Source organism: Pantherophis guttatus, chromosome 2 (genome assembly GCF_059756535.1).
Source record: "Pantherophis guttatus breed Tessera chromosome 2, ASM5975653v1, whole genome shotgun sequence".
Classification (NCBI taxonomy): domain Eukaryota; kingdom Metazoa; phylum Chordata; class Lepidosauria; order Squamata; family Colubridae; genus Pantherophis; species Pantherophis guttatus.
In genome coordinates, this window is record NC_142064.1 from 38,080,967 (window position 1) to 38,104,576 (window position 23,610).

Below are 23,610 nucleotides of genomic sequence, written 5' to 3' on the forward strand. Positions count from 1 at the left end.
ATCCAAAGAGGGGAGGGAGCAGCGGCTTCCCTGCTCAGCCCCAACAAGCTATGAATCCATGGTGCCCGCACTAGCATCCTGAGAGAAGCAGAGAAGATCATCGCTTGCAAGCAGACAAGCAGAGGTAGCAAGCGTACGCTGTGCTGTGGGAAAAATGAGAGGTCCTGTTGTCCCGCAAAGCCTGCCGCTGCTTGAGTGGGGTGGGTATGGGGACGAGGAGAACAGCGAGACTCAGGGAGTAGGTCAGGTGGAGCTGGCTGACTCAGGGCTGCTCAGAAGCCGCCCCCGCCGCTGCCAGAAGTTTGGGTGCCTCGGCTTCAGATTGCTCTCCCTCCCTCCCTCCCTCACACAAACACACAAAAAACAAATGTTGGAGAGCTCTCTTGCTTGCTCTCTCTCTCCAAGCGCCCCATGCACAGCCCATTTGAGGAAAGGGCACGCACGGCTGGGCGCGTTTGGCTGCAGAAGGAGGTGCAGCGCAATGGGGTTGTTTTGTTCGCTGTGGTGGTACCTTGGGAGGGTAGGTGGACGTCTGCAGCTGACAACTATAATGAATATGTCCACCTGCCCTCCCGAAGCACCAACGCGGTGAACAAAACAACTCCGTTGCTATGGATGCATAGCTTGTTGGGGCTGAGCAGGGAAGCCGCTGCTTGAGGGGGAGGGGGCGAGTAAGCTGCTAGTTCCTTCCCCGCCGCCCTGCCATGCTTGCCTGCCTTCCACGTGGGCTTCTGCTTGCCTGCCTTTGAAAGCTGGCTACCGGGATGCCAGGAAGGCAGCATGGAAGGCAGGCAAGCATGGCAGGACTGCAGGCCATGGACCAGTTTGGGGGCGTGGCCAGCCAGCCATTGCTCTCGGCTCGGCGAACTAGCCTCAATCTCCGCTACCTACTCGCCCGAGCCAGTCCGAACCGAGAGCATTTCACCCCTAGTCTGCACGTGTGCCAGACCGCCAGAAACCAGAATAGCAGCTGGCGATGGCATGTGTGCCCACAGAGAGGGCTTTGCGTGCCACCTCTGGCATGCATGCCATAGGTTCACCATCACGGATCTATAGTGATATTGTGTAAATTTAACTCATTCAGCAACGAACTCAACATTTAGTGTTCTCTAAGACAGCTTCCAGCAGTGTTTCCAAAAGCTACTTAAAAGTTGAAAAGCTAGAAACTGTTCTTGGGTTTGCTACACATTTAGGGCAAAAGACATTAGATATATAATGATTTTGGTCTTCATTCTCAGTATAAGCACTTTGATTAGAGACTTAATTAGTTTAGGAGATTTGCTTTATATTGTAGCTTACCATGTAAATGGGATGTGCTATTTCTCCTCCAGTTCATAAGCAGGGCTTGAATAGTTTGCTCTTTTCTTTCAATATATTGCTTTTTCAGGGATGGGATGTTATTTCTGCAGTTCTTTGGGAATTGTAGCATGTATAAAATGTTCAAGGCAGCTGCTACAGTATATGCACAATTTTGCTGTGGGGGGAGGAATGAGAATTACAATATAAACATTTGCAGAATATGCAACTGGGCATTTTTTTAAAAAATGATGTAATCTCTAAAGCCATATAGACGATTTTTAAGGGTTTGTGGGCAGTATGAAGCATCACTACTCTTGATCACTATTCATTTTACTTTACAGGTTGTGTGTTTTGTAGTTTTTATTTTAAAGACCTTTTTGTGGAGATTTTGCAAATCTCTGTGTTTTCTTAGATAGATATATGTTCCATATACATTTAACAAATAACCTATTTAACAAAATGAAATTCAATGTAAAGAAAAGAAAGGTGCTACATTAGGCAATAAAAACCAAATGCACATGTATAGAATAGGTGGTACCTGGCTCAATAGTAGTAACTGTGAGAGAGATCTTGGAGTCTTAGTGGACAGTCACTTTATTATTATTATTATTATTTATTACATTTTTATACCCCAGACCACCCCAACGATGCCCTTGAAGTGATGTCCCGGTGCCTGGAGGCCGTACGGATCTGGATGGGGAGAAATAGGCTCAGACTCAACCCATCCAAGACCGAGTGGCTGTGGTTTCCGACGTCCCGATATAGTCAGCTGGTGCCATCGCTGATTATTGGGGGCGAATCATTGGCCCCCACGGAAAGGGCTCGCAACTTGGGTGTCCTCCTGGATTCACGGCTGTCTTTAGAAGAGCACTTGATGGCCGTGACCGGGAGGATTTTTCATCAGGTTCGCCTGATCCGCCAGTTGTGTCCCTTTCTAGATCGGGACTCCCTACGCACGGTCACTCATGCCCTCGTCACCTCCCGTCTGGACTATTGTAACGCTCTCTACATGGGGCTCCCCTTGAGGAGCACTCGGAGGCTCCAACTGGCGCAGAGTGCAGCCGCGCGGGTGGTAATGGGAGCGACGTGGTGCTCCCATGTAACACCTCTCCTGCGCGAGCTGCACTGGCTCCCGGTGGTCTTCCGAGTGCGCTTCAAGGTCTTGGTTATCACTTTTAGAGTGCTCCATGGCTTAGGACCTGGTTATTTGCGGGACCGACTGCTACCACCAATAGCCTCCCACCGACCAGTACGCTCCCATAGAGAGGAGCTCCTCCAGGTGCCGTCGGCCAAACAATGTTGACTGGTGGCCCCCAGGGGGAGAGCCTTCTCCGTGGGGGCACTACTGTCTGGAACGAGCTCCCCCCGGAGATACGGAGAATTCCAGATCTGCGTACCTTCCGTCGCACGCTCAAAACGTTCTTATTTCATCAAGCTGGCCTGACCTAAGTTTTTCCCCTTTTTAAATGGAAATTTTAAATTTGGTATTAAATTATTGGGGTTTTAAATTTTCAGCCAAATTATTTAATTTGTTTTACTTTATTTTAAATTTTGTATTCATATGTTTTATTCCATGGCTGTTCACCGCCCTGAGTCTTTCGGGAGTAGGGCGGTATACAAATTGAAATAATAAATAAATAAATAAATAAATATACTGCCCTTCTCCCGAAGGACTCAGGGTGGTGCACAACCAAAAAATAAAACCAACAAATATATAAAAGTTTAAAAACAGTTTAAAAAACATATTAAATAATCTGGCCGCCACATGTTAAAAACAGAAACAACCCGTTAAAATTTGGTATTTAGGCCAGCCCAGCTTGATGAAATAATAGCGTCTTGAGGGCCCGGCGAAAGATGCGTAGGTCAGGGATCATACGTATCTCCGGGGCAATTCATTCCAGATGGCAGGTGCCCCCACAGAGAAGGCTCTCCTCCTGGGGGTCGCCAGTCGGCATTGTTTGACCGACGGCACCCTGAGGAGTCCCTCTCTGTGGGAGCGTATTGGCCGGTGGGAGGCTATCGGTGGCAGAAGGCGATCTTGTAAGTACCCAGGTCCTAAGCCATGGAGCACTTTAAAGATGGTAACCAGCACCTTGAATCGCACCCGGAAGACCACTGGGAGCCATTGCAACTCGCGTTACATGGGTGTGCCGTGTCGCTCCCATAATCACCCACGTGGCCGCATTCTGGACCAGCTGAAACCTCCAAGTGCTCTTCAAGGGGAGCCCCATGTAGAGAGCATTACAGTAGTCCAGACGGGAAGTGACGAGGGCATGTGTGACCATCCGCAAGGCGTCCTGGTCCAGAAAGGGACGCAACTGGTAAATCAGGTGAACTTGATAAAAAGCCCCCTTGGCCACAGCAGTCACATGATCTTCTAAGTACAGCCGCACATCCAGGAGAACACCCAAGTTGCGAGCCCTCTCTGAGGTGGCCAAGATCTCACCCCCAATAGTCAGCGATGGAACCAGCTGGCTATACCGGGATGCTGGAAACCACAGCCACTTGGTCTTGGAGGGGTTGAATCTGAGCCTGTTTCTCCCCATCCAGATCTGCACGGCCTCCAGGCACCGGGACATCACGTCAAGGGCATCATTGGGGTGGTCTGAGCCAGTGGTGTGCTGCAGTTGCCAAAAAAAAAGGCAACACAATCCTAGGCTGCATTAATACAGAGATAGAATCAAGGTCATGTGAAGTGTTAATACCATTTTCTAATGCTCTTGTAAGACCACATGAATATTGCATCCAGTTTTGCTTACCATGATATAAAAAAAAGAAGTTGAGACTCTAGAAAGAGTGCAGAGAAGAGCAAGAAAGATGATTATGGCACTGAACTCTAAAACATATAATGAACAGTGGCTGGAATTGGGTATGTCTAGTTTAATGAAGGATTAGGGGTGACATGATAGCAGTCTTCCAATATCTCAGGGGTTGCCACAAAGAAGAGGGGGGTCAACCTAGTCTCCAAAGCACCTGAAGGCAGGATAAGAAGCAGTGATCAAGGAAAATGGAAAAACTGGAACAGAGCTACCAGGAAGATAAGGCATTTGGAGACAAGCCCTATAATGAATGATTAAAAGAATTGGGCATGGTTTATATCTCAAAAGAAAATTGTGGAAGGATATGACAATGATCTACAAATATCTAAAAAAATGTTGCATGCAAGAGTGTATAGATTTTCTTTGTAGATATTGAGAGGAATAAGAGGCTGAAATTAAAAGGAGATTTGGGATAAATATTGAGATTTTTTTCTCTGGTAAGAACTGTTAAGCATTAGGAGAGTAGGTTTAGAACAGTAAAGGACTCTTCTCAGTCTGAAGTTTTTAATGGAAGCAGGATGGGCACTTCTACAGATTCTTTAGTGATTCCTGAACTAAGCAGGAGATTGAAGCAAAAGATATACAATCTATGATTCTGTAAGTATGACAGAATGAATAAATATTTATTCATTTGAAGATCAATTCCTAGCCTATTATTGAAGTTTTTATGTGAAATTTTCATATTTTACAAGGAAGTTGGCAAAACTGCTTTGCAATGTGCGAATTTTTTAGTGATATTAGATAAGAATTGGGATGGTTTCTCATGTACTCTTATATTGAAGTCCTATGTAAAAACATGGTGTTCCTTCCACATTTTTCTTGTTGCTGGTGGTTTTTTTGTGTTAAAATAAAGGGCATTATTTCTACATTTTTGGGGTGCTGAGGGTCCTAAGATCATTTTTAAAAAGAATCAGAGAAACATAACTAACTTGTGCATTTTATACATCAAAGAATGTGTATATGTATATATAAGGCATACAAAGAATGTATGCTTGAAATACTGTACAAGTAGTCCTCATTTAGCAATCACAGTTGGGACTGGCAACTCCATCACTACCATCATTAAGGAGAAATGTGACTGTGACAGATTTCCAATGTCATTTCCAATTCAGTCACCAAACAAGACATTGTGTGGCTGTGACTTGCAATTTTACTTCATGTTTTCTATTAATTGTTGCAAGACAATTGGGAAGCATGCAAATGGTGTTCACATGAGTACAGGATGCTTCAACAGTTGTAAATGCACACTGGTTTCAAAACACCTGAATGGTGATCATATGACTGTGGGATTTGCTGCTGTTGTAAATGTGAGGATTGGTTGCAAAACTTTTTTCCTCCACCATTTAACTTTGAAGGTTTACTAACAAAGCAGTTGGTAAAAAAGGACTTTCTGTATACAAGAAAACAAAAAGCATTTTAAAATGGATTTTTATTGCATACATACAAGAAATCCCAGGGTTTTTGCTACGGATGTTTATTTTTTGAATCCATATATATTATACAGAGTCATCAGGGTGAAATGGGCAACTATATGCTGTAAATAAATATCCACTATACACAATTTTATGCAGAGCCCAGAACAGGAGTAAGATATAGTAAGCCAAGATATTAAAGAAAAAACAAAGGTGAAACTAGTTTATACCAACATAGTCACTACATTTCTCCGTGCCATTTTATCTTTGTATCATGTATATACTGGCAAACTACAAAAATATACACATAACTATTGTTTCATATTTCTTTTTAAATCTAATAATAGCTTTCATTATAGATGTTAAATTATAACTTTCTAAAAATACTGTCTATCATTATCACTTGATTATCTCAGATTTTTAAGGAGAACTAAAAAAAAAGGCGGTTGTGTAAGAAAAATCTGTATGTTTTTGAAAAATTACCCTTTTCCTCAAATGTGGTTGCACTACATAATGGCAGATTGAATATAATCATCTTATTAATATGCATTCTGATTTGTGTTCTCTGACATTAGTTGTCTGAGATTAGTTTGGATAGCTGCTCTTTTCCCTATTAAGGTAAACAAAAATAAAACAAAACAAAAAGGTAAGCAGTGGGAAATTCCTTTGCTTTTATTTTGAAAAAATTGCTAGAAATATGTAGGAAAGGAGCAATTGATAAACACATTTGTTAAAGATGACTATAAAGTTTTAAGAAGTTATTGAATGGCAGCACTGAATGTTTCAGTAGTCAGACATATATACACCTCTGTTTGCAATAATAATAATAGCGATGATGATGATGATGGAGTTCTTATTTCTGTATGCTACCAGTTTTTACTTTAAAGAAAGAAGTAGGGTTTTTTTCCTGATCCCAAAGATATATCTAAGCATGTTTTTTTTCGCAAGAGAGTGAATTTGCATGTGATGAGAATACATTGCTTGGTCTCTTTTTTTTCTGTATGGAACGAAGGGAAGTAAATACTTTGTAATTTGGAAATTTGTCATGTGAAGTTAGTAAATGAACCATTTTCAAATTCTCAGGTTTTCTTAGATTGCTTTCTACCACCCAAGATTTAGTTTAGAAAATAATTTTAAACCACTATTTCTGGATTTTATATAACAAACCTTGAATCTTCTGAAACAAACCTGAGGCCAGGTTTATTCTTCTACAAATAACAAGGGAGGGAACGGGAGAGGGGATTCCTGCCTGTGCTTGGAACTTAATTATGGTTTATTGTTATTCATGAACGTGCCTTTTGTGTGAGAAAGGAAGCAAACAATTTCCCCATGATGTTTATTGCAGTAGGATCAAAAGGCAGGATAACTCTAGCATTAGGAGAAAGTCACTTCCTTACAAAGAAAAAAAAAATCTTTGTATTATTCCCCTTAAGGCACACAAAACTTTGTCTTCTTTGTACCATTCAGATGAATCTCAAAGAAATTGCAAACCTACTCAGGCTTTCAGTGGTTAATATACTTTCTTCTGATCCATCCACCCGAAATTTAAACAGGTAAAAGTCCTAGCCTTTGTGATAAATATCTTCTAAAAGTTAAATAAAATGAATTAAATAAAACTTTTGTTACAAAAATAGAGTGTGCAAATAGGTTCAACCTCATAGTATGTACAAAATATTTCTTTTTAAAACATAAATGAAACAGTGGTATAAAAGTTGAAAAAATAGATATGAGGCAGAGTTCCCAGCATGATTTTATCGTGAATTAGGACTTCTTATAGAAGCAATGATTGTAAGAGTAAGGTATTTATAATATCATGGTAATGGTCTGTTAGTGAGTTCTTCAAAAGCCTTTTTTCTCATTATTAATATAATCTTTACTGATTGTTAGGATTTTTCAGAAAAAAAATTAACTTTGAAAGGAATGCAAGGTGATGAAAGATGCTTTAAGTTTAAGGCATTATTTGTATCTTTGGATTTTTTTTCTTAGTACCATGATTTCATGATATTTCATCATGGATTTCATCATGACACTAAGCTGAAACACCCACCTATGATCCTCTTCGCTTCTTGATCTATTTGGTCTATATTCAGACTCAAGGAAGTTCTGTTCACATGCCAAGAATTATTCCCAATGGTTTTGAAATAACAGTTATTGGAAAGCAATAGTATTGTGAGGTGTTCTGATTCTACAACATTGTATGTAATTGAGCACATATGTTTCCCTGGTTGTTTCCAGATTATTGGGTAAGCAAAGAATTGGATTCAGTTCAGTAAACTCTGCCAAACTGCCAAAGTAAGCTGATTGTATTAGGCAAGTGGAGATGGGGGTTGGTGAGTGCAAGCAGTAAGGGGAGTTTAGCAGTAATAAGGAACACTTGGGAGGTAGAATAAAGTATACAGATAACATCAAACCAAGTAGACAAGTCCTGACAGCATCCCTTACATTGAAGAAATTTTAATCTAGTATTTGTATGGTATTGTAAATATACTCATGTTCATTTTTTGTACTGCTTTATCTTGCCTCAAGGTAAAGTGAGCCTTAGGAAATGTAGAATTTGGGATGTAACTAGAGATGTTGAGGTAATGAAAAATATGTATTCTAGTCGGAACGGTTTCTTTTATTGGCACCTCATTTATATATAGGTAGTCTAGAATGTATTTCCTGAATAAATGCAAAACCTGCATTTATTGGGAGGAGTATTCTTTTCCAGATTTTCTAAATAACTATCTTACTTGGTTGGTGAGCAATGAATACTTATTTTTGGAATGTGTCTGTGTGTGTGTGTGTGTGTGTGAGAGAGAGAGAGAGAGAGAGAGAGAGAGAGAGAGAGAGAGAGAGACAGACAGACAGACAGACAGACAGACAGACAGACAGACAGACAGACAGACAGACAGAGACAGAGAAACACAAAATAAAAAATTGTTTTGACACATTAGGTGTCAATTTATTGTAGCACCAGTAGGTTTTTTTGCTAGATATTATCAGACAAGTGCTACTTAAAAACATCCTGTGTGGCCATAATGCAATCCAATAATGTTCAATACAGTATCAATGTCTACTTTGGTGAAGGTTGGCTGCTATACGCTGGGAGATTATAAAATACCAGCAATTTGTACCTCTGGTCAACCTACAAATGTGGCAGTATACCCATGCTTGGAACAGTATGGTTGAGGCTAATGTATTACTTAGTACTCAGCTGGATAGATCTCACTGAGGAGGAGGACTGCCCCCACCTCACTCTCCAGTCAGATGGACACCAGGTCTACCCTCTCATTCACAATTTCATTATGACAAGTTTATTACAGACAACCTGACATTCAATGGCATCAGCCTAAGTATGAAGTTCCTGAATCAAGAGTTCAGAATGGGGGAATGGAAATTGATAATGGCACCACATTTACAAACTCTCTTTCCACAGAACAGCTTGTACCCATTTTCCATCTTATCTCTTCCTGCCTGTCACTTATTTTTTTCCTTTAGCCTCGCCCAATCAAATAGCATACAGGATAATGATTTTCCTTCCAATTTTGCTCCAACTGCAATATTAATAATTGTACCCGGCAACTAGACTTGAATACACACATCTACTTTCCAAACTTATTATTCCCAAGAGTAAATAGTCAGCCCTCTTCCTTCTCTAGCAACTGTCCCTTAACTACTTGGTTCTTACCAATTGTGGTCAAAGGCACAGAACACCTTTCTTGGTTGTCTCATATCTGAATGCTACAACTTTCACTCAGATAAAGAATGTACTATCTTTTCTTTCTCCTTTATCTTTTATTTTCTATGTTTATTATTCTGTCATCTCCCCTTGAACTCAGGTTAATTTCATCAAAGTTCCAGCAGATCTCTTTTGCAGCTGTCCTAACTGGCAGAGACCTGCCATTTAATGTAAGTTTCACCTCCTTTTCCCTGATCCACCTTACATTTTCTACCTTTTTCTTTCTTTTGTCATTATTTCCCCCCTTTTCAGCTCATTCTTATTTTCCCTGTTCATTTGTCTTTTTGTCCTTTTTTTATTCTTCATTTTGTGTTTCAGATGCAACTGCATCTGTTCTCATATCATCTTGTCCTCTACTTTTCAGTGGACTGATCAGATAAAGTTCAGGCAGTTACTCTGGTAATTCACATGATCTGCTTTAATCTCAGGCACAGAAGTCGTTTACTGAACAGTGCTACCTCTCCCTGAGTTATGGTATCATGGTTCATCAGCTGCAGTCATTTGGATCTCCAACTCTTTCCTCTTTTTTTTTTCTTAAGTAAAAAGACTATTTCTGATTTTTACCCCTAGTCTTCTTTCTCTTTCTCCTTCTAAACTTCTTTCTTCTCCAGCGCGCTGCTTGGAGAATCCAAAGCGTGGGATTATTCTTAGTCTATTAGCCAGAGACTGAGTGAGACTAAGAATAATCCCACGCTTTGGATTCTCCAGCAGCGCACCCAGAAGGGACGTTCAGGTAAGCAACGTCCGTTTTACCTCTTCTGCACCATACTTTGTATGCAACATATTGCAACAATATTACAATCTGGGAGTCCTCCTAGATTCATAACTATAACATAACTGCTCGATGAGCCGGTGGCAATTGTGACTGGAAGGACAATTTTATAGCTCCTTCTTGTCCACCCGTTCCTGGATTGGCAGGTTTACAGTCACTCGTGCCCTACTCTCTTTCATATTAGACTGCTGCAGTGCGCTCCACATGGAAGAACCCTTGAAGATTATGTAGAAGCTTCAGCTGATATAAAATGCAGCAGCACTGGTGCTTCTGTGTATGTTGCCCCTCTGCATCGCAAGCTGCATGGGTTGCCAGTTTGCTTCTACATCTAAATATAAAGTACTGGTTTTATGCCATCATGGCATGAGAATGGGCTATCTGAGGGATCGCCTCTCCCCATTTATTTCGGTCTGCCTTATTAGATCTGGCAGAGAGGGCATGCTGAGGGTACCATCAGTTAGGGACCCGTATTTGGTAGGCCCCAGGAGATGTGCATTCTCTTCTATAGAGCCCATTTTATGGAACATTCTCCTCCCCAAAATTAGATTAATTCTGTCCTTTTAGTGGAAAGTCCTTGAGACCTGATTATACTTTCAGGCCTAGAGCTCCTTGGATAAAGGAGATTTTCTTAGATGGCTCTATTGGTGGGATGGTCATTTTTATCCTCTCATTGCCTAAAGATTTGTATATGTGTTTTTATGCTATTTATTTTTTAATGCAGATTTCTATATTTTTTATATCTGTTGTTTTTATATTTGTGTTTTTATCTGGTTGCTGCACGTCACCCAGAGTTGCTTTTGGTGAGATGGGCAGCTATACAAATAAATAAAATTACAGACTCATAAACAACAGGAAGAGTAAGTAACATACCCATAGCCTACCGAATGACATTTTAGCTGATTATGTTTGAAACTCTGTGGACTAATTCAAGCAACAAAATAAGACATAACGTGATTTGTTTGGCTTTGGTTTATTATATTAACTAAACCCAGTCATTGTCATCTATTTAATAAATCATAATTAAACAAATGATGATGTAATAATATGTCTGTCTCTTGTTTCTCTTTTTGTTGAATGGGGAAGATTCTTTATGACTAGTATGAATTCTGAAAAGGTCTTTGATTAGCAATACAAGAGTGGGAGAATGTAAGAACAATGAGAGGGTGGTGGTGGTAATGCATTCCTGCTGGAACAGGAACATATGCTGGAACATATATGTATATGTATATACCTATAAGTATACATGTACACACACCCTTTTTTCCCGAAAATAAGACCCAAGTGGAAAATAAGTCCTAGCATGATTTTTCAGGATGCTCGTAATATAAGCCCTACCCACCAAATAAGACCCAGTTAAGATTGTCAGTCAGATGGATGCATTTAATACCGTATTTCCCCAAAAATAAGACCTTTCGGGGAAACACTGTGTGGTGTGTGTGTGTGTGTGTGTGTGTGTGTGTGTGTGTGTGTGTAAATTATATTTGCTGATAAAGAAATAAAGGGAGACTAGTATAGATCTATTTCAAGCTATTTAGCTCTCATCAGCTAGCCATACCCTTACTCGGATTCGAGTAAGGGTATGGCTAGCTGATAAGAGCTAAATAGCTTGAAATAGATCTATACTAGTCTCCCTTTATTTCTTTACCAGCAAATATAAATTTGGTATAAAATGGTTTGTCGTGAATGTGACTACTTGAGGGCTCCTGGATTTGAGCTGAAAGGCGAAAGGGAAGCAGTATGCTCCCTCCCATATTACGGTAGAATACGTGTTTCGACAGAAAAACATTATATATGAAGAACCTTGGTGGCGCAGTGGACTAAACTGCTGTTAAAGTAGCACTTAGCTGCCAGCTGCCTGCAATTACTGTGAGTTCAATTCTCACCAGGCTCAAGGTTGACTCAGCCTTCCATTCTTCTGAGGTAGGTAAAATGAGGACCCAGTTTGTGGGGGCAATAAGCTGACTTTGTATAAAATAGAACACTGCTGGTGGGGAGGGGGGCAAAAAGCCCTACTAAGCAGGTATATACAAAAGTATGAAGGCTATGCATTGTAAGCCGCCCTGAGTCTCCGGAGAAGGGCAGCATATAAATCGAACTAATAAATAAATAATAATATATGTGTGTGTGTGTGTGTTTATATAAATAAATAAGCTGGTTCTGCATTTCTGGAAAAATTTGCTTCAGAAATGCTTTTTGGATCATGTGTTGTCAATATCTGAGAGTTGAAAAAGATGCAACTTTCCTCTTCTTCTAAAGAGCCTTCTCCCTCTCAGTGTTTTTCCATAACCTAGGCCAGTTGATGTTGGCTGGGTTCCAGATCCTTTTGAAATGCTGCCAAATTAACAGCTCCCACTATATTGAACTTTGCTTGAAGGATCTTGCTGAACAGCTTTCTGAGAAAATGTACAATTACCATGTTTACAAAAGCAGAAATCTGTATTTTGGATTAATTTTTAAGGTAATTTTTAACAAGTAGCTTTAAAAAGAGCAGATCCTTCCACATTTGAGAGCAAACATAGGATTAAAATACTGAAGAGTTATTGAGATTTGTGAAAGCCTTGCATACTAATTAGGTAGTGCTGGTTTTTTACATAATAGATTAGATGAGATGAGATAGAGGCAGTGAGCCTGGTATCTACTGTACTTAGTATTCCAGTATGATAGTACAAGAATGCTTTTATTGAATGTAATAAAACAGATGCTTCCTGATGACAACTTCCCAATTTGTTTAGAAAACAGGCAGTTCCAGATTGGTTTCCCCATGCTGTACGGCAAGTAATACTGCTATGAAGAAGCAACAACTAAAAAATCAACTGGTTTGGAGCAATTCTAAAATATAGTTATCAACTACTTCATTTTTTTTAAAACCCTGAATAACAATTACAAATCTTTTGATCAAATCTTGTATACTTACAAGTTCAGTCTTTCACAATTCAAAACCTAGTTGAAATTAGTGACAATCTCTTGGGTTTATAAGTATGATAACACAAAATTAAGTTATCTATGAAACACTAGAAACAGAACTCTATTTATGAAGATACTAATAAATTGGTCATATAGAATAGAATAGAATAGAATAGAATAGAATAGAATTGAATTGAATTGAATTGAATTGAATTGAATTGAATTGAATTGAATTGAATTGAATTGAATTGAATTCTTTTATTGGCCAAGTGTGATTGAACACACAAGGAATTTGTCTTTGGTCCTTATGCTCTCAGTGTACATAAAAAGACAAGATACATTCGTCAAGAATCATAAGGTACAACACTTAATGATAGTCATAGGGTACAAATAAGCAATCAGGAAACAATAATATAAATCGTAAGGATACAATCAACAAAGTTACAGTCCTGCAGTCATAAGTGGGAGGAGATGGGTGATAGGAACGGTGAGAAGATTAATAGTACTAGTAATGCAGTATATAATGCATGTTAATAGGTAAACTCAGTTTATTTGTGTTATATAATTGGACACAGATGTTTATAACAGGTTCGTATGAATTTCTTTATGCTATTACAGAATTATTAACATTTGGCTCTCTAGATGTTGTTGAATTCGAGTTCCCATTAGACCTAACTAACAGCCAAAAGTGAAAAAAGAATGATGTTTCAGCTAGCAATTTCTAGAGAACCAGATGTGCTGAGCTCATCTACTTGTTCAATATCTTTTACCCAGCAGAAGTTGCTGCTGATGTTTGTTAAAGGACTGAAAAAAGGAGACTTTTTTCAGTCTCCTACACCATAATTCATATTATTCCAAGTATGAATTATGGTGTAGGAGACTGAAAAAAGTAAAAAGGTTAACCAAAAATCCCATATTCATCTTGTGAATATGATTTTTGCTTGCACAACATTGCTATTCTTGGAAAGAACAGTGAACTGTATACACTGTGTATGCTTCTAGACCAAAGTAAAATGTGACATTATACTCATTAAGCTCTGCTTTACAGAGGAAATACAAAGCATCCATTTCTGATTTTGAACTATGCTTACTTATTCAATGGAAGCTTGAATATTCATGAATAAACTAAAATTATAGAACTAAAATTCTAAGCCATGATTTAATCCTGACTTGCTTGAATATATAATTTAAACTGTGCTTCATTGTAATGGGAAGTTGCTTAATTCAAAATTAGAAACAAAAATGTTTAGTCTCTAGTAAGCATTTTACTACTAAGAGGTGGAAGCATCAAAGGGTAAACTGAAATCAAATCTAAACTGGCTGTCCTCTGAAGCAGTGATAGTTGTGCATTTAAAAATCAAAATACTATCACAGCTTTGGGGGAGGAAATTAGAGGGGTTACTTAGGGTTTCTCCCCCCCCCCCCATAATTTTGGAACATCTAGTCAGTGGATACCTGAATGTTTGAGCGCAGGAGGGATTTACTTGCCAGTATATAAATGGCTACTTTACCATTCACTTCACAAAACATTGGGGTAATTAAAAATTCTGATAATTCTTTTCACTTATTAATATTATTAACAGTTATTTCTTCTGACATTTCTGTCAGAAAATGAAAATGACAGAAAAACTTGTTAGTAATAATGAATTAATAAACACAGCTCAATGTACAATTTCATTCTTAAGAACATTGTACATAGGTTTAATCACATTTTGAATTCTGTAAGAATTTGGCTCTGTGAATTGTCTGTGACTCTAATGTAATATTTTTTCCCCTTCGTATATCCATAAATCTTTCCTCGGTTTGAAGAAACCCTATAGATGTAATAGGTTAGGAATATTATATTGGCTAAAAGGAAGCCTCTGATTCTTAGCTTTGATTCATTAAATAGCTTAGATAAGCCACACCATTTTAGACTCAATCTAACTCAATCCAGAGCCACTTTGGTCTAGTGGTTAAAGCACCAGGCTAGAAAGCAAGAGACTGTAAATTCAAGTCCTGCTTAGCCATGAAAGCCAGCTGGGTGACTTTGGGCCAATCACTCACTCTCAGTTCAACTCACGACATAGAGTTGTTGTTGTTGTTGTGGGAAATACAGGAGAAGGAGAAGGAAGGAGGATTAGATGTTTTTGCTGCCTTGATTTATTTGTAAAAATAATAAAGGTGGGATATAAACAAATAAAAAAATAAATATTTGTAAGCTGGACAGTAATGACCACAAGCACATGGTTTAGATTGTGATAAATGTAGAAAAAGAACTGGCTTGTGATGCCACAAGATAATACTGCTTTTTTTCTGTTTGACCCCTTTCTGCTACAATAATCAGGATTATTACCGTATTTTCCGGCGTATAAGACGACTTTTTAACACATGAAAATTTTCTCAAAAGTTGAGGGTCGTCTTATACGCTGGATGTCGTTCTCCTGTAACCAGGCAGACCAGCCCGAAAGGCTCTGACGAGCCTTAAATGGCTCTGGCGATCCAAGCTCTGACGATCCCAGCTTTGCCTGCTAATCAGGCAACGCAGCTGGGATCGCCAGAGCCATGTAAAAGGAAAAAAGTTTTCCCCCTCCAGCTTGCTTGCCTTAGCTGCTAGTCGTAATGCTTGCCACTTGCCTGAATCCATTCCATCAGCAAGCCACTCCCTGCCTGCAATCAAGCAGGCAGGGAGTTGTGGATTTCAACTCCCAGAATTCCTCAGCCAGCAAAACAAAGCTGGCTGAGGAATTCTGAGAGTTGAAGTCTACAAGTCTTAAAGTTGCCAAGGTTGGAGACCCCTGTTCTATTGGGTAAGTTTTTTTTCCACTTTGGGAGCTTTAAAAAAATAGTTAATTGGGGTTTTTTTTGTTATTCTTTTTTAGACCTAGCCATTTAAAGTTTAGGAAGTTTTAAATTTAGTTTTCATATAAAAATAAAAATAAAATAAAATAAAATAATATTTGTGCAGCTTTCTGAGATTTAGTGTGTTTCTGTAGTGTTTCACTCTAACTACACAAACACACAAAATCTCACAAAGCTGTATGTGGAATTTTGTGTGTGTAAAGTGTGAAAGTTGGGCTTTTTGTGGCTGTGTGAGGTTCCTGCTTGTTGCAGGGGCCATTTTGGGTCTAGCACAGCTGCTTTTACATTGTGGGTGAGCCAGTTGTGTTGTGTTGTGTGTGTGTAAAGTGTGAAAGTTGTTTTTTGGGGCTTTTTGCGGCTGTGTGAGGTTCCTGCTTGTTGCAGGGGCCATTTTGGGTCTAGCACAGCTGCTTTTACATTGTGGGTGAGCCAGTTGATGTTTTTTAATTTTTATTTGATGTGCGTTGGAAGAGGGGGAGTCTTATACGGCGAGTATAGCCCAACCCCTATATTTTAACAGGAAAAGTCGGGGGTCGTCTTATACGCCCAGTCGTTTTATATGCCGGAAAATACGGTAATTATAAATGCAAGCATTTTACTGTAGTTTTTATGGTTTTGGCTTTGTATTTATTTATTTATTTATTAAATTTATTGGCTGCCAATAACCTTGGACAGCTTACAATATTACAGAATAACCTTGGACAGCTTACAGTATTAAATATTTTGGGAAATTAGACATTGTAGTTTATAAACCATGATGTATTAAAGCAGACAATTATGCTTTATATAGTGAATGGTGGTAAGTAAGCAATAATTTAGCATGATGGGTTACCCCAGTTTTTTATGTGACATTTGTGAAGCATTTTGAGTATACAATTATAGTGCATTGAGTTGAAGAGAAACCAAGCATATGGCTTTCAACTCAAATGGGCCTGTTCTGTCCATAGCTGAGTTCTGAAAGAGAAAAGACCTTCTTTCAAATGTGTTGTAGATTTTCTCTCTGTGTGATAGTGACTGCATGACACTGATTGGCCAAATGTATTTATTTATTTAGAAAAGTTATATATCCTTTTATTTTATATATGATAATCCTAGGCAGCTCACAACAACATTCATAAAACCACAACAATCCACAAAACCCCACAACAGCATCACAGATCCCATCATAGCATCCAATTAATTCCATGTTTACATTTGCATTTGCTGGGCTAACTTCCACCTTAGCCAAATGCCTGAGTGAAGATCCAGGTCTTCATATCTCTCCCAAAAGCTAATAGGTTGTTGCTCTCAGAATTTTAAGGGCAAGCTATTCCAAAGGAGTCTGAGTGGTCATGAAAGAGACACAACTTTAAGTATAATCACAAATGGTGATACTTAGTGTGATATCACTAACTCTTGACATTTTAAATAGTAAGACAATAAATATATGTATAAACCTAGAGAACTTTTTTAAAAAATGAGACTTGTAGTTAAATTGCCCGAATCATATAAGATGATACCCCCAGGGATCTAATTATTATTAGAACAAGTGAGTGAACTTATTTATTAAAAAATATTTTGTTACAAGTATATTAAACACTCCCTCCCTCTTTCTCTCTCTCACACACACATGTGTGTTTTTGTGTTTGTATTCGTATGTGCAGTTTTTTTTAACCATCAATTTTCAGGTAAACATATGATGTAATACAATGTATGCATAATAAATGATATAACAATTTTGATTATTTAATATATGTACTGATTTGATACAATAAGCTGTTGTTTTCTTGTCACAGCCTTGTGTTTACTAGTATAAATTATGTTTCAGGAAGGTCTGGAAGATTCTCAAGAGGCTGGAGTCTCTGAAGTATCAGAGGTGATTCGCTATGAATATCATGTTCTATATTCCTGCAGTTATCAAGCTCCTGTTCTCTATTTTAGGGCAGGTTTTTTAGGTAAGTGCCTTCTATATCAAGCAAATATTTAAAACTTACATAATGACATAAATTTTGAACTCAACAGACAAGAAAATTTAAAAAAATGAATAAGTGGTTTATGATTTATTTCAGATACATATTTCAGTATCTGCAAGTATCAGTATCTTAAGGGTAGATGATATCATCTCTGCCTGAAGAAACTTGATCCTTAGAATTCTGGCAGCAAGCCTAACTGTGATGATCATTTTCTTTACTTATTTTTTTTTATGTTAAAAATATTGGACCATCCTCATAAATGGAATATTCAACCTTGAGAGTTATTAAGGTCACTGTTAGGAGCTTTTAGAAAAAAATATCTAAGTCAGGAAGTTTTAATGATGAAAACAAATTAATCATATTTCAGCTGTTTTGTGCATAGTTTTTAAAAAGAGTGCCAAGGGTTGGTTATATATGTAGCTTTTATGTATATAATTTCTTACTTTTTTTACATTGCTTAGGAAGGTAGAAAATTTCTCAATCTTGAAGACCATTGTTAATTATCTTTAATCAGCAGATTAGAATAGTTTTTCCCAACTATAGTGCTGTCCAGATGTATAGACTTCAATTCTCAAAATTTGCCAGACAACTTGAAGAATAGTTTGAAATATTGGTTAAGGTGTTGACTCTCAGCCCAACAACTCAGAGTTGTTGTTGTAGGGAAAATAGGAGACAAAATATTAGGCATGTTCTCTGCCTTGAGGTGATGATGATGATGATGATGATGATGATGATGATGATGATGATGATGATGATGAAAGCAAATATGCAAAAATGGAAAACAGTTCTAACAGCAAATGGGGAGAACATTGGCGAAGTCAACATCAGACGAGAAATTTTCCAAGGGGACTCACTACTGTTCAACATCGCATTAATTCCACTGACAATAATCCTATGAAACATAAAACTGGGCTATCAAATCTCAAGCCAACATGGCAGGATAAACCATCTACTGTACATGGATGACTTAAAACTATATGCGAAAAGCCCCACTGAACTTGAATCAATACTCAACACAGTTCAACTGTACAGCAGCAGCATCAGAATGAACTTTGGACTTGAAAAATGTGCTATACTATCCATGCAGTGAGGAAAAATGGAAAAAACAGAAGGAATAGAACTGAGAAATGGAAGCATCGTGAAAGCATTAGCAAAGGATGATGGTTACAAATACCTAGGCATATTGGAAGCAGATAACATCTTGAATAGAAAAGTCAAAGTGTCAACACAAAAGGAATACATCAAATATTAAAATCAAAACTGAATGCTGAAAACATAATTAAATCCATTAATACATGGGCAGTTCCAATGATACACTACCAAGCTGGAATCATCAACTGGACTATGGCTGAACTGGAAAACCTGGAACGGAAAGCGCGTAAACTTTTGAATATGTACCACGCTTTACATCCACCTGACACCGACAGGTTGTACCTCCCAAGAAGAATAGGGGGCAGAGGATTAATGCAAATCCATCAAACTGTAGAAGAAGAAAAACAAAGTTTGAATGATTATGTAACCGAAAGCACAGAAAGATTGCTGCAGGCTGTGAAAACAGAGAACATTATAAAAACAACAGAAACAAAGGCAGAATATAACGAAAAACAGCTGGATGACAGATTAAATGGATGGAAAACCAAAGCTCTGCATGGACAGCACTTGAAAAACATTGAAGGAAGTTTGATAACAACTTGACATGGGCATGGCTTAAGAGAGGAACCATCAAGAAAGAAATGGAAGGTTTGATATTTGCTGCTCAAGAACAAGCACTACAAACTAATGCCATGAAAGCAAAGATACAAAAATCCACTGAAATCCAAGCTGCCAATTTTTCAGTGACAAAGTTGAAACTGTTTCACACTTAATATGTGAGTGCAGCAAAATTGCGTGAACTGATTACAAAGCTAGACATGATCGAGTTGCTAAATCAGTCTACTAGTCATTATGTAAAAAATATGACATACCTGTATCCGAAAAATCATGGGAGCATAAAGTGGAAAAAGTTATTGAAAATGAGACAGTGAAGATCTTGTGGGACTTCCAAATATAGATGGATCGTCATTTGGAACATAACATGCCAGATATCATGGTTGTTGAGGGCCGAAGCATACAGTTTATTGATATTGCTGTACCAGGAAACGCCAGAGTCGAAGAAAAAAAATTGGAAAAAATCATGAAATATCGCGATCTGGTCATCGAAACTACACAGCTATGGATGAAACATGTGACAGTGATATCCATTGTCATCGGGGCACTTGGTACCATGTCCAAGAATTTTACAAAACACATCAAGAAATTGCAGCTTCCTGCAATAATACCAGCGGAAATGCAAAAAACTGCACTACTCGGAAAATCATATATTTTAAGAAGATTCTTGGTTGATACCTAGGATGCTGGCAGCAACCCGTATCAACCATTAGTACCGGTCAATCGTATTTGTGACACATATTTAAATGTTCAGTTGACTGAGTTTCATGTTTAATGAATAAAAGAGATGATAATAATAATAATATAAATTGGAGCACCACTTGAACATCATCAGCATTGACAAATTCATCATCAGTCAATTGCAACAGGCAGCTTTATGTCAAACAGTATGTGATGATACCTCTAATACCATCATACATTAACATCTGCCCCAGGTCTTTGGAAATGGCTTGATAGGTGAATAAAAATGCCAATTATCTAACTGATTGCGTGATGAACAATAATAATATAGATAGATAAAAATGCCAAATTCAGTTAAACATGATAATGAAAGATCCAACAAAAGAGAACCAGGCAACAACAAGCTAATTAGCTGTTTACCAACAGCTGTCAGTTTGCTAACTGGTGTGGTAGCTAATGCAGTCCAACAACATCTACCGTATTTTTCGGACTATAAGACGCATCAGAGTATAAGACGCACCAAGATTTCAATGAGGTAAACAAGATAAAAAAAAGTTTTTGCTCTCCCCGGTCCCCAGGACCATTCTGCAGGCCTCCCAAACCCTCTGGGTGTCCCATTTTTGTGAAAAATGGGCTCATTTTTCACAAAAACGGGACACGCAGAGGGTTTGGGAGGCCTGCAGAGTGCTCCTGGGGGCTGGGGAGGGCAAAAATATTTTGCGTGGGGGGTTTGGGAGGGAAAAAACAGGCCTGTTTTTTGCAAAAACAGGGCTTGCAGAGGGTTTGGGAGGCCTGCAGAGTGACTGAGGCAAAAACACCCCCATTTTTGTGAAAAACTTGCCTGCTAGTTTTTCTGCCCCCTACGTGTCGTGTTTTTGCCCTCCCCATCCTCAGGAGCACTTTGCAGGCCTCCCAAACCCTCTGTGTGCCCTGTTTTTGGCAAAAACGGAATGTATGGGGCAGGGGTTTGGGAGGCCAAAAATGACTGTATTCGGTGTATAAGACGCACCAACGTTTCCACCCTCTTTTAGGGGGTGGGGGGGGGGAAAGTGTGTTTTATACTCCGAAAAGTACGGTAGTTGAAAATAAGCTTTTCTACCAGAACAGAAAGGGAACTGCCCAAACAGCAGAGGACAATAGATCAGCTCCTAATTGACAAGATGATTTTGGAAAATCACAAGAGAAGGAAGACCAACTTGAATTATCTTGGATTGATTACTAGAAGACATTCAACTTTATGCCACATGATTGGATCACTTACCTTGAAATAACAGAAGTCAATATAAACATCAGAAGCTTTGTGCAAAGATCAGTGGCACAATGGAAGCTACACTGAGCCGAGGTGGCGCAGTGGTTAAAGTGCAGTACTGCAGCTACTTCAGCTGACTGCTAGTTCAGCAGATCAGCGGATCAAATCTCACCGGCTCAAGGTTGACTCAGCCTTCTATCCTTCCGAGGTGGGTAAAATGAGGACCCAGATTGTTGGGGGCAATATGCTATTTAATATACTGCCTTTGGTATAAGCAGCCCAGAGTCCTTAGAGAGTGGACAGCATAGAAATATGAATAATAAAATAATAATAATAAATAATAATGCAGATGCTGTCCACAGCGATAAACTTTCAAGAAGACTCAGTCTCACTACTGTTTGTCATGGCACTGATTCCTTTGTCAACAATACTGAACAAGTTGGGCCATGGCTATCAAACAATAAAAATATCTTCCTTTACATGGAAGATCTGAAGCTGCATGGAAATATACCATCTGAAATAGAATTGTTATTCAATACTATCTGTATATACAGCCAAGATATTGCAATGGAGTTTGGACTTGACAAAGAAGCCACACTCACAAACAGTAGGTCAAAAAAATAGGGGAAACTGAAGGAATCAAGATGCCCTATGGAAATAACATCAAGAGTCTGGATGAAGATGATAACTACAAATTGGCGCACATCCTTCAAGCTGACAACATTAAACACACTCAAATCAAGAAGGTTAAAAATTAATACATCATGAAAGTGAAGAAGATGTTAAAGTCCAAACTGAATGAAGGAAATCAACACTTGGGGAATTCCAGTAATTAGATACACAGTTGGAATAGTGGACTGAACTCAAGCAGTACTAAAAGTCCTGGATAGGAAACCCAGAAAAATAATGATAATGAATTATGCCCTTCATCTATGAAGTGATGTTGACATACTCTACATACCAAGGAAAATACGTGGGAATGAAATGTTACATCAGATGGTTGAAGAAGAAAAATGGGTGTTGGAAGAATATCTGAAGACAGTGGAAAAGATGCACTGAAGCTAGTGTACCAGGTAGGCTTACTGAATACTGGAGAGACCAAACTGGCCTACAAGAAAGGCCAAATGAAGAATAGAAAAGAGGCATGGGAAGATAAAGTATTACATGGCCAGTACATTAAAGCAGATAATAACAAGACATGGCTAAAAACAGGAAAGTTGAAGGAAGAGACAGAAAGGCTAATTCTGGATGCACAAGAACAAGCCTTAAGAACAAACGCATACAAACCCAGAATTGAGAAGACAGCAACAGACAGCAAGGCCCATCTCTGCAAAGAAGCAGAAGAAACAGTGGACCACCTGGTTAGCTGCTGCAAGAAGATCACACAGACTGATTACAAACAATGTCATGACAAAGTAGCAACAATGCTGCATTGGTATACCTGGAGGAAATACTATTTACCTGCAAGCAAGAACTGATGGAACCACAAAATAGAGAAAGTTTTACCATATTTTTCAGAGTATAAGACACACTAGAGTATTTATTTATTTATTTATTTATTTCCAATTTATATACCGCCCTTCTCCCTGAGGACTCAGGGTGGTGTACAGCCAGAATTAAGAACATGAAATACAAATATTAAAAAACAATTAAAATATATATAAATTTGGCCCCAAAATTAAAAATCACAAACCAATTAAAACATTTACAAATTTCTTCTTAAGCTAGCCCGGCTTGCTGGAAAAAGTGGGTTTTAAGGGCATGGCGGAAGGCACTGAGGTCTTGGATTCTCCTTATCTCTGGGGGCAACTGGTTCCAGAGAGTAGGTGCCCCCACAGAGAAGGCCCTACCCCTGGGGGTCACCAGCCTACATTGTTTGGCTGATGGCACCCTGAGGAGGCCCTCTCTGTGGGAGCGCACGGGTCGATGGGAGGTCGTCGGTAGCAGCAGGCGGTCTCGAACATAACTAGGCCCTATGCCATGGAGCGCTTTAAAGGTGATGACCAACACCTTGAAGCACACCCAGAAGACCACCGGGAGCCAGTGCAGCTCACGCAGGAGCGGTGTTACATGGGAGCGCCATACTGCTCCCGTCACTACCCGCGCTGCTGCATTCTGGACCAGTTGGAGCCTCCGGGTGCTCTTCAAGGGGAGCCCCATGTAGAGAGTGTTGCAGTAGTCAAGGCGAGAGGTGACGAGGGCGTGAGTGACTGTGCACAGGGAATCCCGATCAAGAAAGGGACGCAATTGGCG

At 39.0% G+C, this 23,610-nt stretch overlaps 1 protein-coding gene across 2 annotated transcripts in view; it reads left to right on the forward strand.

The window, feature by feature from the left end:
• ATG10 (autophagy related 10) overlaps window positions 1-23,610 on the forward strand; it is a 129,243-nt gene that overhangs the window by 70,508 nt on the left and 35,125 nt on the right. For both annotated transcript variants that reach the window (XM_034441222.3, XM_034441223.3), the window contains one exon: window positions 17,576-17,702. In XM_034441222.3, coding sequence (XP_034297113.1) covers window positions 17,576-17,702 — 127 coding nt within the window. The remainder of the gene's footprint in view (window positions 1-17,575; window positions 17,703-23,610) is intronic.